General features: G+C 29.3%; 3 protein-coding genes across 3 annotated transcripts; 1 reads left to right on the plus strand and 2 right to left on the minus strand.

The window, feature by feature from the left end:
- Positions 1-4,081: 4,081 nt before the first annotated feature.
- Positions 4,082-5,936, plus strand: LOC108482688 (uncharacterized). The gene is made up of 2 exons (XM_053029956.1): positions 4,082-4,671; positions 5,407-5,936. Exons 1-2 carry the CDS (start codon positions 4,173-4,175, stop codon positions 5,823-5,825), a joined length of 918 nt encoding a protein of 305 aa, XP_052885916.1. The 5' UTR covers positions 4,082-4,172; the 3' UTR covers positions 5,826-5,936.
- Positions 5,937-8,265: 2,329 nt separating this feature from the next.
- On the minus strand, positions 8,266-8,949 carry LOC108481130 (protein RALF-like 4). The gene has a single exon (XM_017784297.2). It carries the CDS (start codon positions 8,811-8,813, stop codon positions 8,451-8,453), a length of 363 nt encoding a protein of 120 aa, XP_017639786.2. The 5' UTR covers positions 8,814-8,949; the 3' UTR covers positions 8,266-8,450.
- Positions 8,950-11,070: 2,121 nt separating this feature from the next.
- LOC108481131 (protein RALF-like 19) lies at positions 11,071-11,814 on the minus strand. The gene has a single exon (XM_017784298.2). It carries the CDS (start codon positions 11,672-11,674, stop codon positions 11,360-11,362), a length of 315 nt encoding a protein of 104 aa, XP_017639787.1. The 5' UTR covers positions 11,675-11,814; the 3' UTR covers positions 11,071-11,359.
- Positions 11,815-18,965: the final 7,151 nt, after the last annotated feature.

Genomic DNA, 18,965 nt, shown 5'->3' on the forward strand with positions numbered 1-18,965 from the left:
ATATTTCTTTTACACGTGTTACGTACATAAGTTTTAATTATTATATTTTATATATATTATTATGTATATTTTAATATTATTAGGTATCTATGTTTCTTTACTATTATGTGTATCTCTAATATTATACGTTTCTAATACTATTATTTATATAAAATTATATATGTATTTATATGTGTATGTATGTGTGTAATGTGCAAAAATAGTTTTATTATTATTATATTTATTATTTCTAAGGTAGGTATGTATTATATATGTTCAATATATGTCATGTCATATGTATTTTATCGATAATAGTTATGTATTTTACTATCTTATGTATATACTCCTAACACTATATATATAGTATATTTCCAACACTACTACTATTTAAATATATATATATATATATACATATTTATATATTACATATATACTCTTAATTATCCGTGTATGTATATTCGTTGTATTCTCATTGTATTCTCATGTATGATACTATTGTTACATTTAATATCACGCGCATTGTCATTATTTTTAAATATCATTGTTGTATGTATTATGTGCCATGATGTGCTCCCAACTATTATCTTTCGTTTCCCGTCCGTTCTTGTATATTTCTCCGTTTTTCATTATTTTAAAATATTTATTCATGTTTTTATTAATCTCAATACGTAAGGCAATATATCGATTTAACACCATGTCGTCGATTTCATCGCTATGTTGGGTGAACATCAATCGACTCGTGTTAGGACGGTATACCCTTCTCAAAAAAAAAAAAAGAAGGAAATCAAAAATTGAAAGTTTTCGTTTTTGAATCGGATCACGATTGAATATTACTTTGAACTCATATTTTGAAAATCAAGACAACACTTGTTTATGAGATACCAATTTTTGGGCGTCGCGAGGGTGCTAATACCTTCCTTGCGCGTAACCGACTCCCGAACCCTAATTTTTCTCTGGCTTTTTAACGTAGACCTTAACTCGACCTTTTTCTCGTTTTTTTTAAGAAAAAATTTAATAGGTATCCGATCACACCTAGTAAAAAGATCGGTGGTGACTCCCTGTTTATTTTAAAAATCAAAATTTAAATTTTCAAGTTTTCAATAGATCGCTACAATTAGCGACCCGAACCCAAAATTTTTACGTCGCTACAATTTTGATAGTCAAATATAACAATGCTAACTTTTTTGTACTTAGTTCAGGTTTTAGGGTTAATTTAATGAAAATCAATTGCTAACGTAATTAAGTTTAAATTTTTATGATTTTATTAATAGAATAAATTTAATACTACTTGCGAATTTATTTAATTTTGAGTTTAATTTTTCAAATACAGTCTAGTAGAGGTGATTTACTTCAGGTTATAGGATTGATTTGATAAAATTTAATTGCTAACATTATTAGATAATTATGTAATTTAGTTAAATCAACTCGAAAATCTAAATCAAACACTAAAATTTAAAATTACTACCTTTGGTACCAAAGTATATACCTTTTTCAAATACATGTAGCAAATTGGACCAAAAACAACACAAGTACCATATTAAAAAAGTGTCAAACTCAAATACTAAATTATGTATTAAACCATTCTTTAATTATGTAAACCTACTACAATAAGAGGTATAAATTATAGGGATCAAATAATAATTAATAAGTTTTTAGAGATCAACAAGAATCTTCAACGAGCCCCGTGCAAGTCATATTAAATCTATTTTAAAACTTTTTTATTCTCATAATAAAATATTTTCAAATTAGTCCTTTAAATTTTTTATATTTATATTAGTCTTGAAACGTGACACTTTAACATTTTTTAACAATTTTCAACTTTTTTTCCATTTTAAAATGATAACAGAGAGTGCTACGCAATCGTACTTTGACAGAATCTAAATTTATAGATTAAATTGAAATTCTAATCCTAATAAAGAAAAAATTAAATATAAGGGTAAATTGTATTATTAGTCACTCGATTATGTTTTTTTATCACTTAATTATGAAAAATTACTAAATAGTTAAGTGATCATTTTATAACTTTTCGTAATAGAATATAGAAAATTAAAAAAATCATAATTGAGTGACTACCAATATAATTTAAGTTTTCTATAATCTTAGCATTTATGTGAATATAATATATTTTCATATATTATACTTTTTATATATAATAATAAATTTTTTATTTTTATCTTTTAATTATAATTATTGATTTAAAACGGATTTTACAAGATTTTATTATAAAAATAATTATATATATTATTTATCATATTTATTTTAAAATATTTTTCGTTTTTCCAACTTAAATTAAAGTTTCTTTTTCAAGTGATATTTAGCCATGACATTTTAGAACATGAAACGTGTCCTAATAAAACAACCCCTAATAAGTATAGCTGTATAGGTAGAATCTTGTATTGTCGGATTCTAAAAAGATAGCAAACCAGTGGCGAAAGGCCGCGTTTTATTCACGACATAACTTTTTTGAGTCTCAACAACTTTTACTTCATCAAATTATATACTATGCAACAGTAAGCGTACTTTCTATTTTAGTCCGTAATTGAGAGTTTAATTTTTATTTTAAATTTAAGTACAACATAATTTTAAAATTTGTTATTAATATTTATTTTTAATAAATTTACAAAATGTGAAGCATTAATTGGTGGACTTGTTCAATAAATATATTGAGAAATAAATATATATATAAATATATAAATAAATATTCAAAATTAAGAAAATAAGTTAGGGAAGACATAAAAAATCACACATTGAACGTCTAGGATTTTGCCACGTTTGACCTGAAAATCATCTCACTTTTGTCTATTTCTAATTTAAAGAGATCATGATTCATGAAATGGTAAATCATGATTCATGAAATGGTAAATTGATCTAATTATCAATCAATTCCGGTTGATTAATTGATAATTTTCAAGGTTTCCAAAAAGCATAGATTTTTTTGTTGACGGTTTATGAATTTTACGTATTAAGATTAGATAATATGTATCATATTTTAGAGTCAACACATGTCTCTTGAATATAAGTTTATATGTATGATGTGCGAACTCATGTACTTATTGAAGTAATAAAGGTCGGATTAATCTTATTCGAATAATTGGCCTATTATGACAAACACCATAACAAAAATAAAAAGAATTCAAAATTAAATATTTTTCACAACTAAAAATAAAAAAAAGTTAAATCTTTAGTAATAAAACATACTAGGAAGTTCTTGTACAAGATTTTTTTCACAATAAGTCTTTAGTAATCAAAGATTTAAATATTTTTTTCAGAATTAAAAATAAAAGATTTTTATCTCCTCTACTCAAAAAATGGGTAGATTAAAGAGTAAACTAGTCGTTTTGTTAAAATTTCCTTTCACTTTTACTGTTAAAACAAGTCTCTATATGTTAGCATGAGGTATATATAATATAACACGTGTTATTGCCTGGTTATTCTATTATCCACGCCTGATTTAAATAATTCAATTTTTATAATTGAAAAAAGAAGGGTTAAATAATTATTTGGAGTCTGCACTTGACAACTTTTTTCACATTGAGGCCTAAACTTTTTTTAAGTCAAAGTTAGGCCCTAAACTTGGCAAATTTTCTCACATTGGGACCTGGACTAAGCAACTGTTCCCGCATTAGGGCTTAAACCTTTTTGTCTAAGTTAAGTCCTGAACTTGACAATTATTTTCACATTGGGGTCGAAACCTGGTAATTGTTCCCAAATTTTACGACTTTTAAGAACTAACTTAGATTAAAAAAAAAAAGTTCAAGTCCCAATGCAGAAACACTTATCAAGTTCAGGGCCCAACTTGGATAAAAAAAGTTTAGGCCTCAATCTAGGAACAATTGTCAAGTTCAGGGCCTAACTTAAAAAAAAGTTTAGGCCCCAATATAAAAAAGTTGATAAGTTTAGGCCCCAAAAAATAATTTTACGCAGAAAAGCTGTGATGTGAATATTCGAGTATATCCATACGTGGGTCCTCGTTATCTGGTCCAAGAATAGTAGACTGGATCAGTCCTCGCCACGTTGGAAAATTCAATTTCTCGCTCATTTTAGCGGCGGCTCGTTCGACAATGGTAGTTGAATAAAAAATGAACCGGGTCCCGGTTTTTTCCCGAATCCTTTTAGTATAAAAACGAAACTCTCATAAGCCATAAACCAGCTTTCAAAATTACCAAAAAAAAATAAAAAATAAAACCCTAAAAATGGCCGGCGTAGGGACAAGAATCTTATGGGATCACCGGAATTTAATGAATTATCAAGTATTCAATTTGCCGGAGAATCCGGATTCGGATTCGTCGGGTATGGAATTCGGTTTTCTCGAAGACGGCGACGATGGCGATCAAATCGTCGGAATCCACAACGATGGGGATGAGGACGGTGATGATGATGACGACGACGATGAGAGAAAAGAAACCGATGGTGAGAATAAAGAGGAATTTTGGGAGATTCAGCACCAGGTTTTGGAAGCTACGGTGTGTAGGATCAGTTCTTTAGAATCGAGGATTAGAATCGCCATTAAAGAAGCTTTGAGAGATATTAAGAGAGAAACGACGACCGTCGTTTGCGGTTGTGGTGGTAAATCAATGGCGGAGGGTTGTAGGGTTTGTTTAATGAGAGAAGTGTTTCGCCGTCTCCAAACCGCCGGTTTCAACACCGCCATTTGCCGGTCTAAATGGAGAAGCACATCACATATCCCATCAGGTAGAAAATAATAAAAAATAAAAAAAGGTTTAGTTGCACAAATGGTCCCTGGACCATACAATTTTAACAGATTTGAACTTTTTGAAATGCTTAGTTTTGGATTAGGTAAATAGCAGTCACCTAATTAGTAATTATTTTCTGACTACCGAATAAAAAATTACAAAATATCACTCAATTGTTTAATTTATTTTTTGTCACCTATTTAACTTGAAGTTTTAGGTTTATTTTATCTTAGTTAGCTGATGCATAAAAAAGATAAAATTAAATAATTTGGTGATTATTTTATAATTTTTATAGTGGTAATAAAAAAAAATACTAATAGGAGAATTTGAAGGGGCAGGCAGGGTTTTGGACCTTCAAAATGAATTTTTCAGTTCAGTCCTCTTATAAATAAATAGATTACATATTAATGTATAATGAAATTGCACTTTATCACTTTAAAAATGAATTTTTTGTTTAGTCCTTAAAAATGATGAAATTATAAATTAATACATAATGAAGTTATATTTTGATCTATGAAAAATATATTTAAATTCTGACCCTTGCTAAAATAATTTTTGGATTCACCTATGATATTACTAATAGTTGGGATATTTATGTAACTTTTGACAAAAACAAAATAATTGGATGACTATTATTTACCTAAAAAAATAAAAATAAAAAGGTTTAATTACACACATGGTCCCTGTACCATACAATTTTAACAGATCTGAATTTTTTTTTTTTTTTTTGCAGGAGAGCATAGTTTTTTGGATGTAATTGAAAATTCAAGTAAAGGTGATGTAAGGATAATCATAGAATTGAATTTCAGAGCAGAATTTGAGATGGCAAGAGCAAGTGAAGATTACAATCGTTTAGTTCGACGGTTGCCGGAAGTTTTCGTCGGAAAAGTAGAGAGGTTGAATGACGTTATAAAGATTTTGTGTTTGGCTGCCAAGAAATGTATGAAGGAAAAGAAAATGCATATGGGACCATGGAGGAAACAAAGTTATATGCAAGCTAAATGGTTAAAACCTTGTGAACGGAATACATCGACGAGATCATTGCCAGTAGGAGATTCCGGTCGTTTGCCGAAACCGAGGGCTTCGATGTTAACTGTAGATTTGCTTGAAAACTTCTCCGATGTGCGTTGTACAGCGGTTGAGGTTGTATAAAGGTTGTTAGATAAAATAACCAAAAATTTTGTCCTTTTCTTTCTCTTCCAATCCAGTCTGATTTAATCATTAATTATTAATTATTAAGAACTCAAACTTGTTTAACCTTAATCCGAATTGAAATCTAAAACTAAATTGATACTTGAATGAGAAATGATCCGAACTTAAAACAGTTTGAACAAGTAATCTAAAATTATCGGAACCTTAAGTAATTAAAACTTGAAATGATTCAAACCTATAATGACTTAGTTCAAAAAACTCAAGCCTCAAATTGTCTAGCTCAAAAGGATATGAACTTGGTACGATCTAAATATGAAATTGAGTGAAATTGAAATTACGTGCATATTTTAAAACCCCAAAATGACCAAAATCAACTCAACTCGTCCAATTGACAAGTCTACCTAAAGGGTTTAAATGATACATTTTTACTTGTAAATAATTCAAGTTTAATTCGAAAATAATTTGAATTTGATTCAATAATTAGACCTAAGTTTAAGCATTTTCAAGCTATCGAGTGCATCAATTCGAGCATCTTAATACTTCTTAATATTAAATAATTTTAATTTTTAAGATTTTTTATTTTATTGTTGGGTAAGAGTTTTAAATTTTATTATTATATCATCTTAATTTTTTTTTAAAATATCATTTTTATTAAGTGTAATTACTCTATACATACATAAGAAGATAAATCCGAAAATTTTGTTCCAATGTGCAATACTATATAATAAACTTTAATTTTATGCAATTTTATACACGAGAGTATGTTTTGGTTCAATTTTCATGAATCCCTAATGCCAATATACATAAATAACTATACTTAAGATAAAAATAAATTGATATATTCATTTCTTTAAAAGTATACATTAATTGAATCAAAATCGACCCTCATTCTAATATGATTTTTAAACTTCAAAACGTTCGATTATATCACCAAACTATCGATGTTATATTAATCAAGTTATTTCGTTATTAAAACCGTTAAATAACACATTAAATCTTATGCCGTTGAATTTAAAATGAAAATTTTAAATTAAAATAGAACGTTGTTAGGTAACTTTTTAAAGGAAAAGCTAAAAATAAAGTAAAATTAAAAAATGAACAATAAAACTTTTATAAAACTTAGTAAAAGTATCGAAAACCTCAAAACTAAAATTTTTAAAACATGTATTTTTCTTCAAATTTTCATTTTAAATTATATCGCATAAGATTTGATGTGTCAATTAATAGTTAAATTAACAATTTTAGTAACGGAAGGACCTAATTGACATAATTTTAATAGTTTGAGGTTGTAATTAGAATGATTTAAAATTATATCTTTTATATATAATTATATTTCATATTATTTTTTAGAATTAAGAAGTAAAAATAGAAAATCTTTATAAGTAAAATTGGAATAAGTAATTTTTATAAGAGAAATAACAGACAGTTGCCTCTTAGAAAAGTTAAAATATGTAGTTAGTCCTTGTACATTAATAAAATTTGAGATTTAGTCCATATTCTTTTTTATAAGAGGTTAAATGATAGAACATTGTCATAATCATTAAAATCGTAAGTATTTTTTGTCAAAATTTATCAACGTGACATGTTGATTAGATTATCCTCATGTGATGTGACATATAATTGACATAAAATAAATATATTAAAGTAGACAAATTTTACTGAGAGCTATCAACAATGATAATGAGTGGAGTAGGATTTTTAAATTAGAAAAGTAGGAGGATTGAAAATTTAAGTTTTAAAGTACATGGATTAAATCTCAAATTTTATAGAAATACAGTACTAATAACATATTTAACCCTTAGAAATTTTATTAAAGTACATTTCTAGCCTAGTTTTTCTTGTTCATATATATATAATTATTTTCTCCTAAAATACATACTAAAAAATATAAGAGAAAGTGCAAAGAAAACCTTCATAATCTTTTGAACCACTCCTTTTTAATGGTTAAAATTTGCCACTAGTCCCTGTACTATGTATAAGTTTCAAATTTAATCCTTATACTTTAATTTGTTAATTTTAGTCCCATATTTTTCAAAGTTTCTAATTTCAGTCTTGATCAAATGGTAACTATTAAATTCATTAGGTTAATTTTTCCTATTTCTAGAATTTGACGCGGAAAACATATTATCACATGTACATTTCCATATATTACTCACAAAAAAAGCCAATTAATGAATTTAACTGCTATTGTTTGCGTCAAAACTAAAATTTTCAAATTAAAAAAAAATGGGACTAAGGATGATCCGAGAACAAGGATTAAATCTACAATTTAACGCATAGTACAAGATAATAGTAGAATTTAACTAACCGGATTTAACTGCTACCGTTTGAGTTAGAATTAAAATTTCAAATTTTGCAAAGCACGTGAAATAAAATTGACTAACTCAAATAGTACAGGGATTAAACCTGATCAAATTAAACTATGGGTAAACTATATCAATTATTCCTTAACTTTAATTAAAATTACATTTCACTAACCCAACTTTTAAAACTTTCACTAGGATAATTACAAAACGTTGTTACTGGTGTAATGGTCAACTTTTCATAGACATATATATATATATATATATATATATATATATTAGGGTTTTGTAAAGACAAAGCAACAATATGGGTTTCATATCCTCAAGCTGTATACCTTCTGCAACGCGTAGCGTAAGTACAACCACGTGTGTAAGGGTTAACCGGTTTCCCTGTACTGCACTCGTAGTAGGACCGACCCTGTTGGAGGCATGGGACGTTGTTTTTTTTTAGTGCTTCATAGCTAATGTACCTTCTTGTCGCTAGCAACCGGCGGTTGGTCTCGGAATCCATCATCATCATCGTCGTCGTCTCAGTCTCGATATCTTCAATGTTGACGGTCCACAAGGCTCCGTCACCGGTTCCAAAATGGGCAAGGGTCTTGTTGAACGTGGTTGCGGTGGTGGAACACTTAGCCACCATTGCTAAGGCCAAAGGCATGAACATGAGCAAGATCTTGGAACCCATTAAAGAAGAAAAAGCAGAAGGTTTTAAAGAACAATGTTTAAAACTATGTGAAAATGAAAATCAGATTAGAAGGTTGAAGCTATTTGAGAGAGAAAAGCTTAAGCTTTGTAGGGAAGATGGTTTACTCGTGGTTTAATATATAATTTTGATAAGGGTTAAAATGCAATTTCACCATTATATTAGTTAATATCTTTATAATTTTTTAAAGGATTAAATTAAAATCTTAATATTTTTTAGGTCAAAGTGTAAATTTATCATTGCTAATTTATAATTTTATACATTTTAAAGGGTAAAAAAAATACAATTTTCCAATTTTTGTGGTGTCAATGACCATGTCTACCCCATGGGCAAAGCCAAAACAATTTTTAAGGGGGACCGGATGAATTTTTAACTTTTTATAGTCTATATCTTTATAATTTTTAAAGGATTAAATCAAATTTTTATAATTTTAGGGGGCCAAAATACAATTTTACCTTTACTAATTTAAATTTTTTTAAAAAATTTAAGAGCCTAATAGTAATTTTCCATTTTAGGGGGGGTCAAGGCCCTTGCTAGCCCCCTAGATTCTCCTTTGCCTACCTCTCCGGTCGCCCTAATGTGATATTAGTTTTTTCTGTCTAATTTGGTATTTATAATTGTGTTAGCTTTTTAGTGTTTAATTCGGATTTTGGGGTTGATCAATTATGAATTTTAGTCAAATCAATTCTAAAACTCAATTAAATTACATCAAACGGATTGTATTTGACAAATTAAATGTAAAATTAAACATATTCATAATTAAAACTAAATTTATTCTATTAACAAGATCATTAGAAATTCAAACTACGACACTCAAGGGGCTATGGCCCCTAAAATGGTAAATTTTCAATTTAAACACCTTATAATTTATAAAATTTTAAATTAGTAATGGTAAAATTACATTTTGACCTCAAAATGATAAAAATTTAATTTAGCCCTTCAAAATTATAAACAAGATATTAAAATGATAAAATTATATTTTTATTATTGTAAAAATATATAATTTAATTTTAATCTAATTTTTTTTAATTTCACCCTGCTGATTTGGGACATGACACATGCCCATTTAATAAATTTGGAGCATGGCACATGCCCATTTAACAAAGTATATAAATGCACATTTAATAAATTTGGAGCATGACACATGCCCATTTAACAAAGTATATAATATTTATTTATTTATATTAGGGTTTTGTAAGATAAAAGCTATAATATGGGTTTTAATATCCTCAATTTGTATGCCTTTTGGGATATATGTCGATACAACAATGATTGTAAGAATTAACGATACGTAAATGTTGGGAGTTAAATTTTTTAGAATTAAGATTATAAATTGATATAATATATAAATATTTGAGGGTTAAAGTCATTATTATACCAATTTTAAAAGTGACACATCATCTTTTCGTTAATTGTTTAAAGTAAATATTTGAGTAATTGGAAAACTATTTTGTAACTTTTCATAGTTAATTAACAAAAAAAAAGAAATTTGCTAATAGTTGTAGTTTATCGTATCATATTTTATGTTTTTTCTTTGTTTTCTTTTAAAACAACAACAATATATATATATATATAATATGACTAATTGAGTTGGTGTCATGAGTCAACTTGATATTGATTCAATTATAAAATTACTAAAATACCCTTAACTTAAAAAGGGTAATTAATATTATTATAATGATATTTTTTGTTATTTCACAGTTTTATATAATATTTCAAATAAAACAATTGAAAAATATTATTTACTGAATCAAACACAAAACCAATAAATTCAAATAATAATTTCTTACCACTCCATCTATAATCATTGATTAAAATAATTTTATAAATATATATTTTATTAGCGTTATGCGTATCTAAGAAATTTGGCAGGGCACCGACTCCCCTAAAATGAAAAATTGTCTATTTAGGTTTGTTAGAAATTTTAAAAATTTAAATTAGTAAAGATAAAATTACGCATTGACCCCCTTAAAATGATAAAATGTTGATTTCAACTCCCTTAAAAAAAATTCCCGAATTTGCCAATGTATATTGGGGTTTTTGTAAAGCCAAAAACATCTTGAAATCAAACTTTATTATCTTATTTTTTTTAATTTCTAGTGTTCAAGCACTTCTCTTGGTTAATAAAAATTGTAGAAATTGAATTAGAAGGATCAATTATATGTTTGGAAATTTGATCGAATCTAGTTTCTAACATAACAAACTGTATATGCATCCGAATTATACATTAAGAGAAAAATATTTTTAAGTCATTGAACTTTTAGAATTGTTTAAAATTAACAATAACATTATCGGATCATTACAAAATGATAACTCGACTATTATGTGCCGTTATTATAGTAATGGTTGGGTAATCAATTATCATAATTCGAATAGTTGATGATGATTTGTAACCTTTTGTAGTAAATAATGGGGTGGTGGTAGCGTATGATGTTAGGATTTTGTAAAGACAAAGCTACAAACATCGGTTTCATATCCTTAACTAAGTAAACCTTTTGTAACGTTTGATAGAACAACCAGGGTTGTATTTAATTAGCCGGTTTCCCTCTTTGGCAAGCGCAGTAGCACTGACCCCGTTGGTCACATGGGATCAAAATCTGGTGAAGTGATATATAGCTAATGTACCTTCGTTTCTCACCGTTGAGCAACAGGCGATTGGTCTCGGAATCCTTCATCATCATCATCATCTCGGTCTCGTTATCTTCAATGTTGCGGGTCCACAAGGCTCCGACACCGGTTCCAAAATGGGCAAGGGTCTTGTTGAATGTGGCTGTGGTGGTGGAAGAGTTAGCCACCATTGCTAAGGCTAAAGGCATGAACATAAGCAAGACCTTGGAACCCATTTTTAAAGAACAATGCTTAAAACTATGTGAAAATGAAAAGGAAGTTAAAAAGAAAGGGAGAAAAAAGTTTGGTCTTGACGAAACTAAAAATACTCAAACACCTATGAGCTCAAGTGAGAACACTAAAATAAAACAACAAAGTTTCATTTCAAGATAAACAACCCATTCCATTGCCATCAATACTTGTACTTTGCTCTTTAGTTTTTGGTCCTTTTGCATTAAAGTCCCCCAATTTTATTAAATGGATTGTCCATGTCCCACCAATCACATCCTTTTTTTCTCTTTGTTTTTTCATTTTTCATCCCTTTTTATTTCCCAATTTAAAATTTAGTCTCTGTACATTTCAAATTTCAAATTTCAATATTCAGATCTAATTGTATAGAGACTAGATTTTAAAAAATAAAAGTATAGGAGATAAGCTTTAAATTTAAGATGAGTACAAAGACATATGATATATTTTAACTGATTAAGAAAATGTGAGTTAAAAAGAGAGGAAAAAGAACCCTATATGATAGCTTGATGATCAAGGGTGTTCACCGCTCCAAGTGTGACCTGAATTCGAGTCTCGCTAGTCGTGTTTGTTGTTCGGGTTTTGTCATGTTATTGTAATTCACCAAAAAAAAAAAAACAAAAAAGAAAAGAAAAAAAAAAGAGAGAAAAGGATGTGATTGCCTGATTGGTGAGGTATGGCATAGTCCATTTAATAAATTTGGGGGACTTTAATGCAAAGGACCAAAAGTAAAACAAGTATTAATGGCAATGGAATGGGTTGTTTATCTTGAAATGAAACTTTGTTACTTTATTTTAGTGTTTCTTTTCTTTAATTTCTAACTTGAGCTCATACGTGTACAAGAAGATGAATTTTGAAATTTTTACGGTAATAAGCTCATTGAGCTTAGTTTTAAAAAGAACAATCGGATATTAATTTAAAATTTTGTAGATTAAGATATAAATGATTTAGTGACTGATATACGACTAGACAATCCCGTTTTGAAAGGTTAGAATATTAAATTATTTGAACAGATGTGTAGTAAAATAAAAAGAAGTTGTCTATTGTGAACGAATTAAACTATCTGCATGGATGAATATGTTATAAAAGTGTAAAATACGGGTTGTTTTAGTGTAAAACACGAAAGGATATAAAATTACTTTAGTTTTACATGGGTGTAAGTAGATACCTCCCTTATATATGTAGATCATGCATGTCAAATTTAACGTAAATTAAAAAGAATCTTAACTATTTGTTTTATACAAAAAAAATTAACAGTTCAATAAAGATTAATCTATACAGTATTTCAATTCGATATGATAGAGATATTAAATTAGTTTGAAATTTTAAATACATGACAAATACGATTAAATCAAAAAATTCAACAGTTTAGGTCGTAAAAGTACTAATCATACAAAAAAAAAGGTATAAAACTATTAATTTCATACCTATATAAGTGAATACCTCTTCTTATAAATATAGATATTTCATATTAGGGTTTTGTTTCATCTCTTTTTGTACTTAATCCCTTGTGCACAATTGTAATAGGATATACCACGTTTATTGCATGGGACTGTAGTAGCTTGAAGTGATGCATAGCTAACGTATCTTATCCCTAAGCTAACCAACTGGTCGTCGGTCTCGGAATCCATCATCATCTCGGGTTCGATCTCGTCGATTTTTTCGACCAACAAGCCTCTGTTACTGGTTCTGAAATAGCGATGGCCCTTGTTGAATATGGTAGCGGTAGAGCAACCGGTCATCATTGCCAAGGCCAATGGCATGAACATAAGCCAAACCTTGGAGCCCATTTAGGGAAATTTAAAAAAAAAAAAAAACAAAAACAAAGAATTAAAAGAATGAGTTTTAAAAATCAATGCTAAAAAGTTAAAGAAAAATGTGTGAAGATGAAAATGAAATTGTAAAAAGAAGAAGAAAACAAAGTTGAAGTTATGTGAGAGAAAAAAGCTTAAGCTTTGCCTTTCCTCATAAAAGGGAAAACTAAAGGCAAAGATGGTGAGAGATTTAGAGGGGTTGATTTGTGGTTTATAATTTTCTTTAGTTTGATTTTTCTTTTGGTTGCCCTTGTTTTTCTCTTTGTAATTTTCTCCCCTTCATTTTAGTTTTATCAAATAAATGTATATAGTTTATGGGTTAAAATATCCTTTTGAGTCGATTGAGTCTTAACTTGATTGGTATGAGTATGGTTGCCAATGCAGTAAGACATAGGTTTTAGTGCGCGTTGAAGTGTATTATTATCTTATTTATGGGTTAGGAAGGGACTATGGGTAGTTCTAGCTATTGTGTTAAAAAGAATAGATAACAATTAGAACTTTTAATGAGATTGTTAAAAAAAAAACACCCTTTTGATCCCTCTAAAAAATAGAGCAATTTACTCCCTATCAAGTTTAAAAATGTAGTGTTTGCCGAAGGTCTTTGTTTTATGCTTGGCTTTAATGGGTCGGTGTATTTGATGCTAATATATTTCATTAATTTTACATAATTTTGATTGTTATGATAATAAATTTAACTCTCGATGTTTATATATTCTATATAAATGTTACGGGATAAAATTATTAAATCAAGATTAGTTTGATAGAATGTGAGAATGTTGTGGGCTAAATTTGTTAAATCAAGACTAAATTGATAGAATGTATGAATTTTGAGGGCTAAATTTGTTATTATGCTAATAAAAACATATGTATAATTGACGAAAAGCATCAACCTTGTGATTAATTATCTTTAGATGCTCGTTGTTGAAATCAACAGGGATTAAACTCGGCAATGATTAAATTTGACTCTTTTTAAAAGTTTAAGAGACAAATTTAACTAAAAAAAGAATAAATGTCAAATTGACAAAAAAATTATTAATGTCAAATTTTCTTTATCTTTCAAATTAAACTCGGCGAATATTCGGAGATATTTTTGTTTTTAAATAAAATGGGATTTACTCTAAAAATATATAAATACAAAAATTTTCATTTCATGATATCACATTTAAGTATCAAAATTGAATTCATACTTTCGAAAATTAAAACAATGCACATTTAATAAGGTGTCATTTGGGCATCGCGAGGGTGCTAAAATTTTTCTCATGCATAACGACTCTCAAACCCACATATTTCTAGATTTTAAGGCACCTAGCCAAAAAATATAAGTAGTGACTGGTTTTTAATAAAACCAAGTGTTTTTCAAAATAAAAAAATTTCCATATTTTCTAAATTTTTCTCTTTTTTTAAGCGGAAATTGATCGGGACATTAGGGATGAATCGAATTTGGATAAAATTGAGTTAATCAATATAATTAAATTTAAGCCTTGTTTAGCATTGCTTTTAAAGATTGAAAAACACCATTTGAAGGCATAAGTAATGCTAAACAACCAGGTTTTACCTTCAAACTAGATAAACAACTTTTGTATTGTCCTCTGCTATGTTTTTAGTTTAGACTTGTAAAGACGAAAATACCATTATATTAATATTATATTCTTTATTAAAAGAATACTTTTAAGTAATTTCTTAATTGAGTTAGTATTCAAGCTTTGAGTTCATATAAAAATAATAAAAGATGAAAATACCATTATATTAATATTAAATTCTTTATTAAAAGAATATTTTTAAGTAATTTCTTAACTAAGTTAATATTTAAGCTTTGGAACTAAAGCTTATAAATTTATCTTTCTATTTATATATTATTATTAATAGGTTCGGTAAAAGTATCATGGAAGCCTTTATACTAAAAGTCAGATTGCATTTTATCTCTTTTATTCAAAAAATGGATAAACGAGTCGTCGTACATTAGATTAAAAAGCAAACTCGTCCTTCCAATTAAAAATCTCATCCAATTTTACTATTAAAAATTAGTGTAGTTAATGAAATGATCAAACAGTTATACGTGGCATGCCATATGCACCTCAAGCTGACGTTTAAGAACCCATTTTTATTTTTTAACAATAAAAATAGATGAAAATTTTAACAAAATGATCATTTTACTCTTTGATCGAACCTATAAAAACTACTTTAATCATTTTTTTAGTAAGGAGGTAAAATGCAATCGCGTTAGATGTATATTTATTTTATAGTCAATCACACAATCAAGATCACAAGGAAATTCAATCAGCTATTTTCAACTATTATATATCAGCTTTTCAGTTTTTCAGTTTTTTTTTTGTCCCCATAGGGTGTTCTTGGTATTGCCATAACCATGAGATTTTAAGCTTTTCAGCTTTTTTTTGTTTGTTTTATAGTTGTCATTGTACCAATTTACTTATTTACTGATTGACTCTATGTTTGTTTGATTGTGGGAAACTAAAGGCTCCACCTTTACTTGCATGATTACTTCATGAAGAATAATATGGATGAAACAACATTCAACAGGCAACAATTTCCAGTGTTGTACAGTCCATCCAGGGTACTGGCTATTCTGGTTCATTGGTGGCTACCAGGTAAAAGTGTCTTCCAATATTTATTATCAGATGCTGTTTTATTTCTTCTTGTTTTGCAATCTCATCTGCAATCCATTTTTGATGATACACAAGAATGCAAGTGAGTAGTGGTGTGGTATTCCTTTCTATTGAGATCTAAATGTTCAAATTTTGTCAGTCACCTTGAACCATGGAATCCATTTGAGACCAATAAAACATGGAAAAGTTGAAGCACACAAGGAATTAATTTCTTTAATGGCAGCTTGTTTAGAAACTGAAAATATATGAAAAGGTAAAGGAAAATTTCTAATAGAAGCTCAAAGTAACATTAATGGGAAACAAACTTTTTTTAAGAAGGCAAAGAGGTTGACTGACATTACAGAAGCCTCATGCTGACATGCACTATATCTGCATTGCAGAGGAGAATGAGGGAAATGCTGGAGTTGCTTCCATGATCGTCATTTCCACAGCTCTTCCATGGGAACCCTTCGTTCTCGAGCTACCTCTGGAAACTGCTTCATTTTCTGCAAAACTGTTGCTCTGGCATTGTTGGCATTTCCGCAATGCGGTCTCAACTCCCATTATTATCGCAGAGCTCCTCCTGCAATCACTCCAGTACCAGGTGCAGTAGGTCTAAGCATAACCTTTACTGCTCCATAATCAACCCTCGATCTTCCAACCATTTCCCAATGACACCAACAAAGAGCATATTGGCATGCCATCTTTCATCATGATATTATGCTAAATTGAGATAGCTACTATGTCAATATATATATATGATCCTAATTATTGATCTGTAATTACAGTTAGTTGAGTCAGTTATTCTGTTTACTGCATGCTTAAATACTTGTAACAGTCATATAGATAATATGTGAGTATATATATATGCATCCCCCCAAACTTTTCTTTGTTCCTCTTGTTAGCTTTCAAGACCCAACTTCCCCTTTTCTTTGTTCTTTCGTTTCGATTCAACTGCTCCTTTAGGCTTAATCTGCATGTGGGTACTCTTTTCTTTCTCCATAAGTGTATTACCAATGTAGTCCACTTGATGCTGTGATGTTCTTTTCTTTTTCTTGTTTTTACAGTGTAAGTGAAATCTTCTGTTCTCTTCTCTTTTACAAGGTAATCATGGCTTCGGAGGACGGTCAGGACAATGATGAAATACTGTTGAGTTTTCTGATTCTTTTTTTCGCCCATAGGGTGTTCTTGACATTGCCATAATCATTGGTTTTTAAAGCTTTTTAGTTTTATACTAATTTACTAATTGAATTTATGTTTGTTTGGTTGTTCTTACTAAAGGCTCCACCTTTACATGCACGATTACTTCATTAAGAACAATATGCATGAAACTGCTGCATCTCTCAGACGAGAAGCCAGTGTTCCCGACAATTCAGTCCGTATGAACTCTTCACTTTTTCACCATATATTCATTTTTATTAAAGCCTGTTTCCTATTGAATTGATTGTTCACTGTCAATATAAAGTTTCTTGGTGTTGAAATTTCTGGCATGTACCTTTTTTCAACCATGTCTTCACTCATCAACGTTTTGTTTCTTCTAACGCAAGAAAGAATTAGGAGTTCCAATTTTTTTTTTCTTGAGATTATTTAAAATGTTCACATTTTCTATAAATCTTGTAATTTGTAGATTATAAAAGACATCATTTTTTTTTTCCAGAGATTGACCATCCCCAAGGTATCTTAAAAGAATGGTGGTCAACATGTTCTGACATAATTCTTAAAGAGTACTCTGAGGGAGAAACCTATGCTCAGGTGATTGTTTGTGGAATTTAAGATCATGTAGTGCTATATACTTATTAATTTGTGAAAACCATCATAGTTCTTTTCCCCATTAAAGACTGATTTGTTAAATCAGATGAGTGACCACATGATGCAAACCGAAGAAAATCAAAACACAGATGATATGCTACAGCAACAGCAGGTAATATGTGATCAGTCATTAGGTTTCTTTACCAAAGATAGCAAATTCCATGTCAGTGGAAAGTGTCATACAGATTTGCATCATAAATGTTGGCTACTAAATGAAATGTTCATCTGCAGGATTCTGTTGGTAATACAAGCACCCCTGTCAGAAATTCATCTCCCGGCCTTTCTGGTGAAAGTGAAAATAAAGGTAATTCTGTCAAGACTAGCACAAAAAAGCTTTGCAGCTATACTTTAATTTGTGTGTATGGTACATGGATAAGATCCTCTAAGGACCCTTAAATTCTTGGGGTTGTGTGTACATGTATCGTTATTTGACACTCGCACTTGATTCCCTAATAATCATTTTGTCATTACTGGTGTAGCCTTCTTCTTTGGAGAGGGTCGTAGCCTCAACTGTAGTACCGAAGAAGTCTTGTGCTGTGATTTCTCCTCAGATGGGAAGCTTCTAGCTATAGCAGGGCGTGAAGAGAAGGTGGTATTTTTTTCTTCACAAGATTTTAAATATTTTACAAGTTTAAAGCTAATTTCAGTTTTCTTCTTGCAGGTTTTGTTTTGGAATACCGAAGATCATAATAAATTTGTAACTGGTGAAAGCCATTCTCTGCCCATCAGCGATGTTCGATTTAAACCAAATTCAACCATGGTTGCAACGTCTTCCTATGACAAGACTGTCCAAATATGGGATTCTGCTGAAGTAACAATGTTCCTCTTGAACTTCAGATATATTTTTAGTATTTTCAACGCATATAATATCTGGCATTCAAATCATAGGCCGAATGTATAACATTTGCTTCCCTTTTGATGATATGTCTTCATTTCTTTGACATGGAAGGCTGGGAAATCTCCTTTAAAGCTTCAGGGTCATGGCGACCATGTCTTGTCATTAGATTTCCATCCTAGAAGGATGAATCTCCTTTGTTCCTCTGATAGAAATAATG

The sequence above is a fragment of the Gossypium arboreum genome, chromosome 6, assembly GCF_025698485.1.
Source record: "Gossypium arboreum isolate Shixiya-1 chromosome 6, ASM2569848v2, whole genome shotgun sequence".
Classification (NCBI taxonomy): Eukaryota; Viridiplantae; Streptophyta; class Magnoliopsida; order Malvales; family Malvaceae; genus Gossypium; species Gossypium arboreum.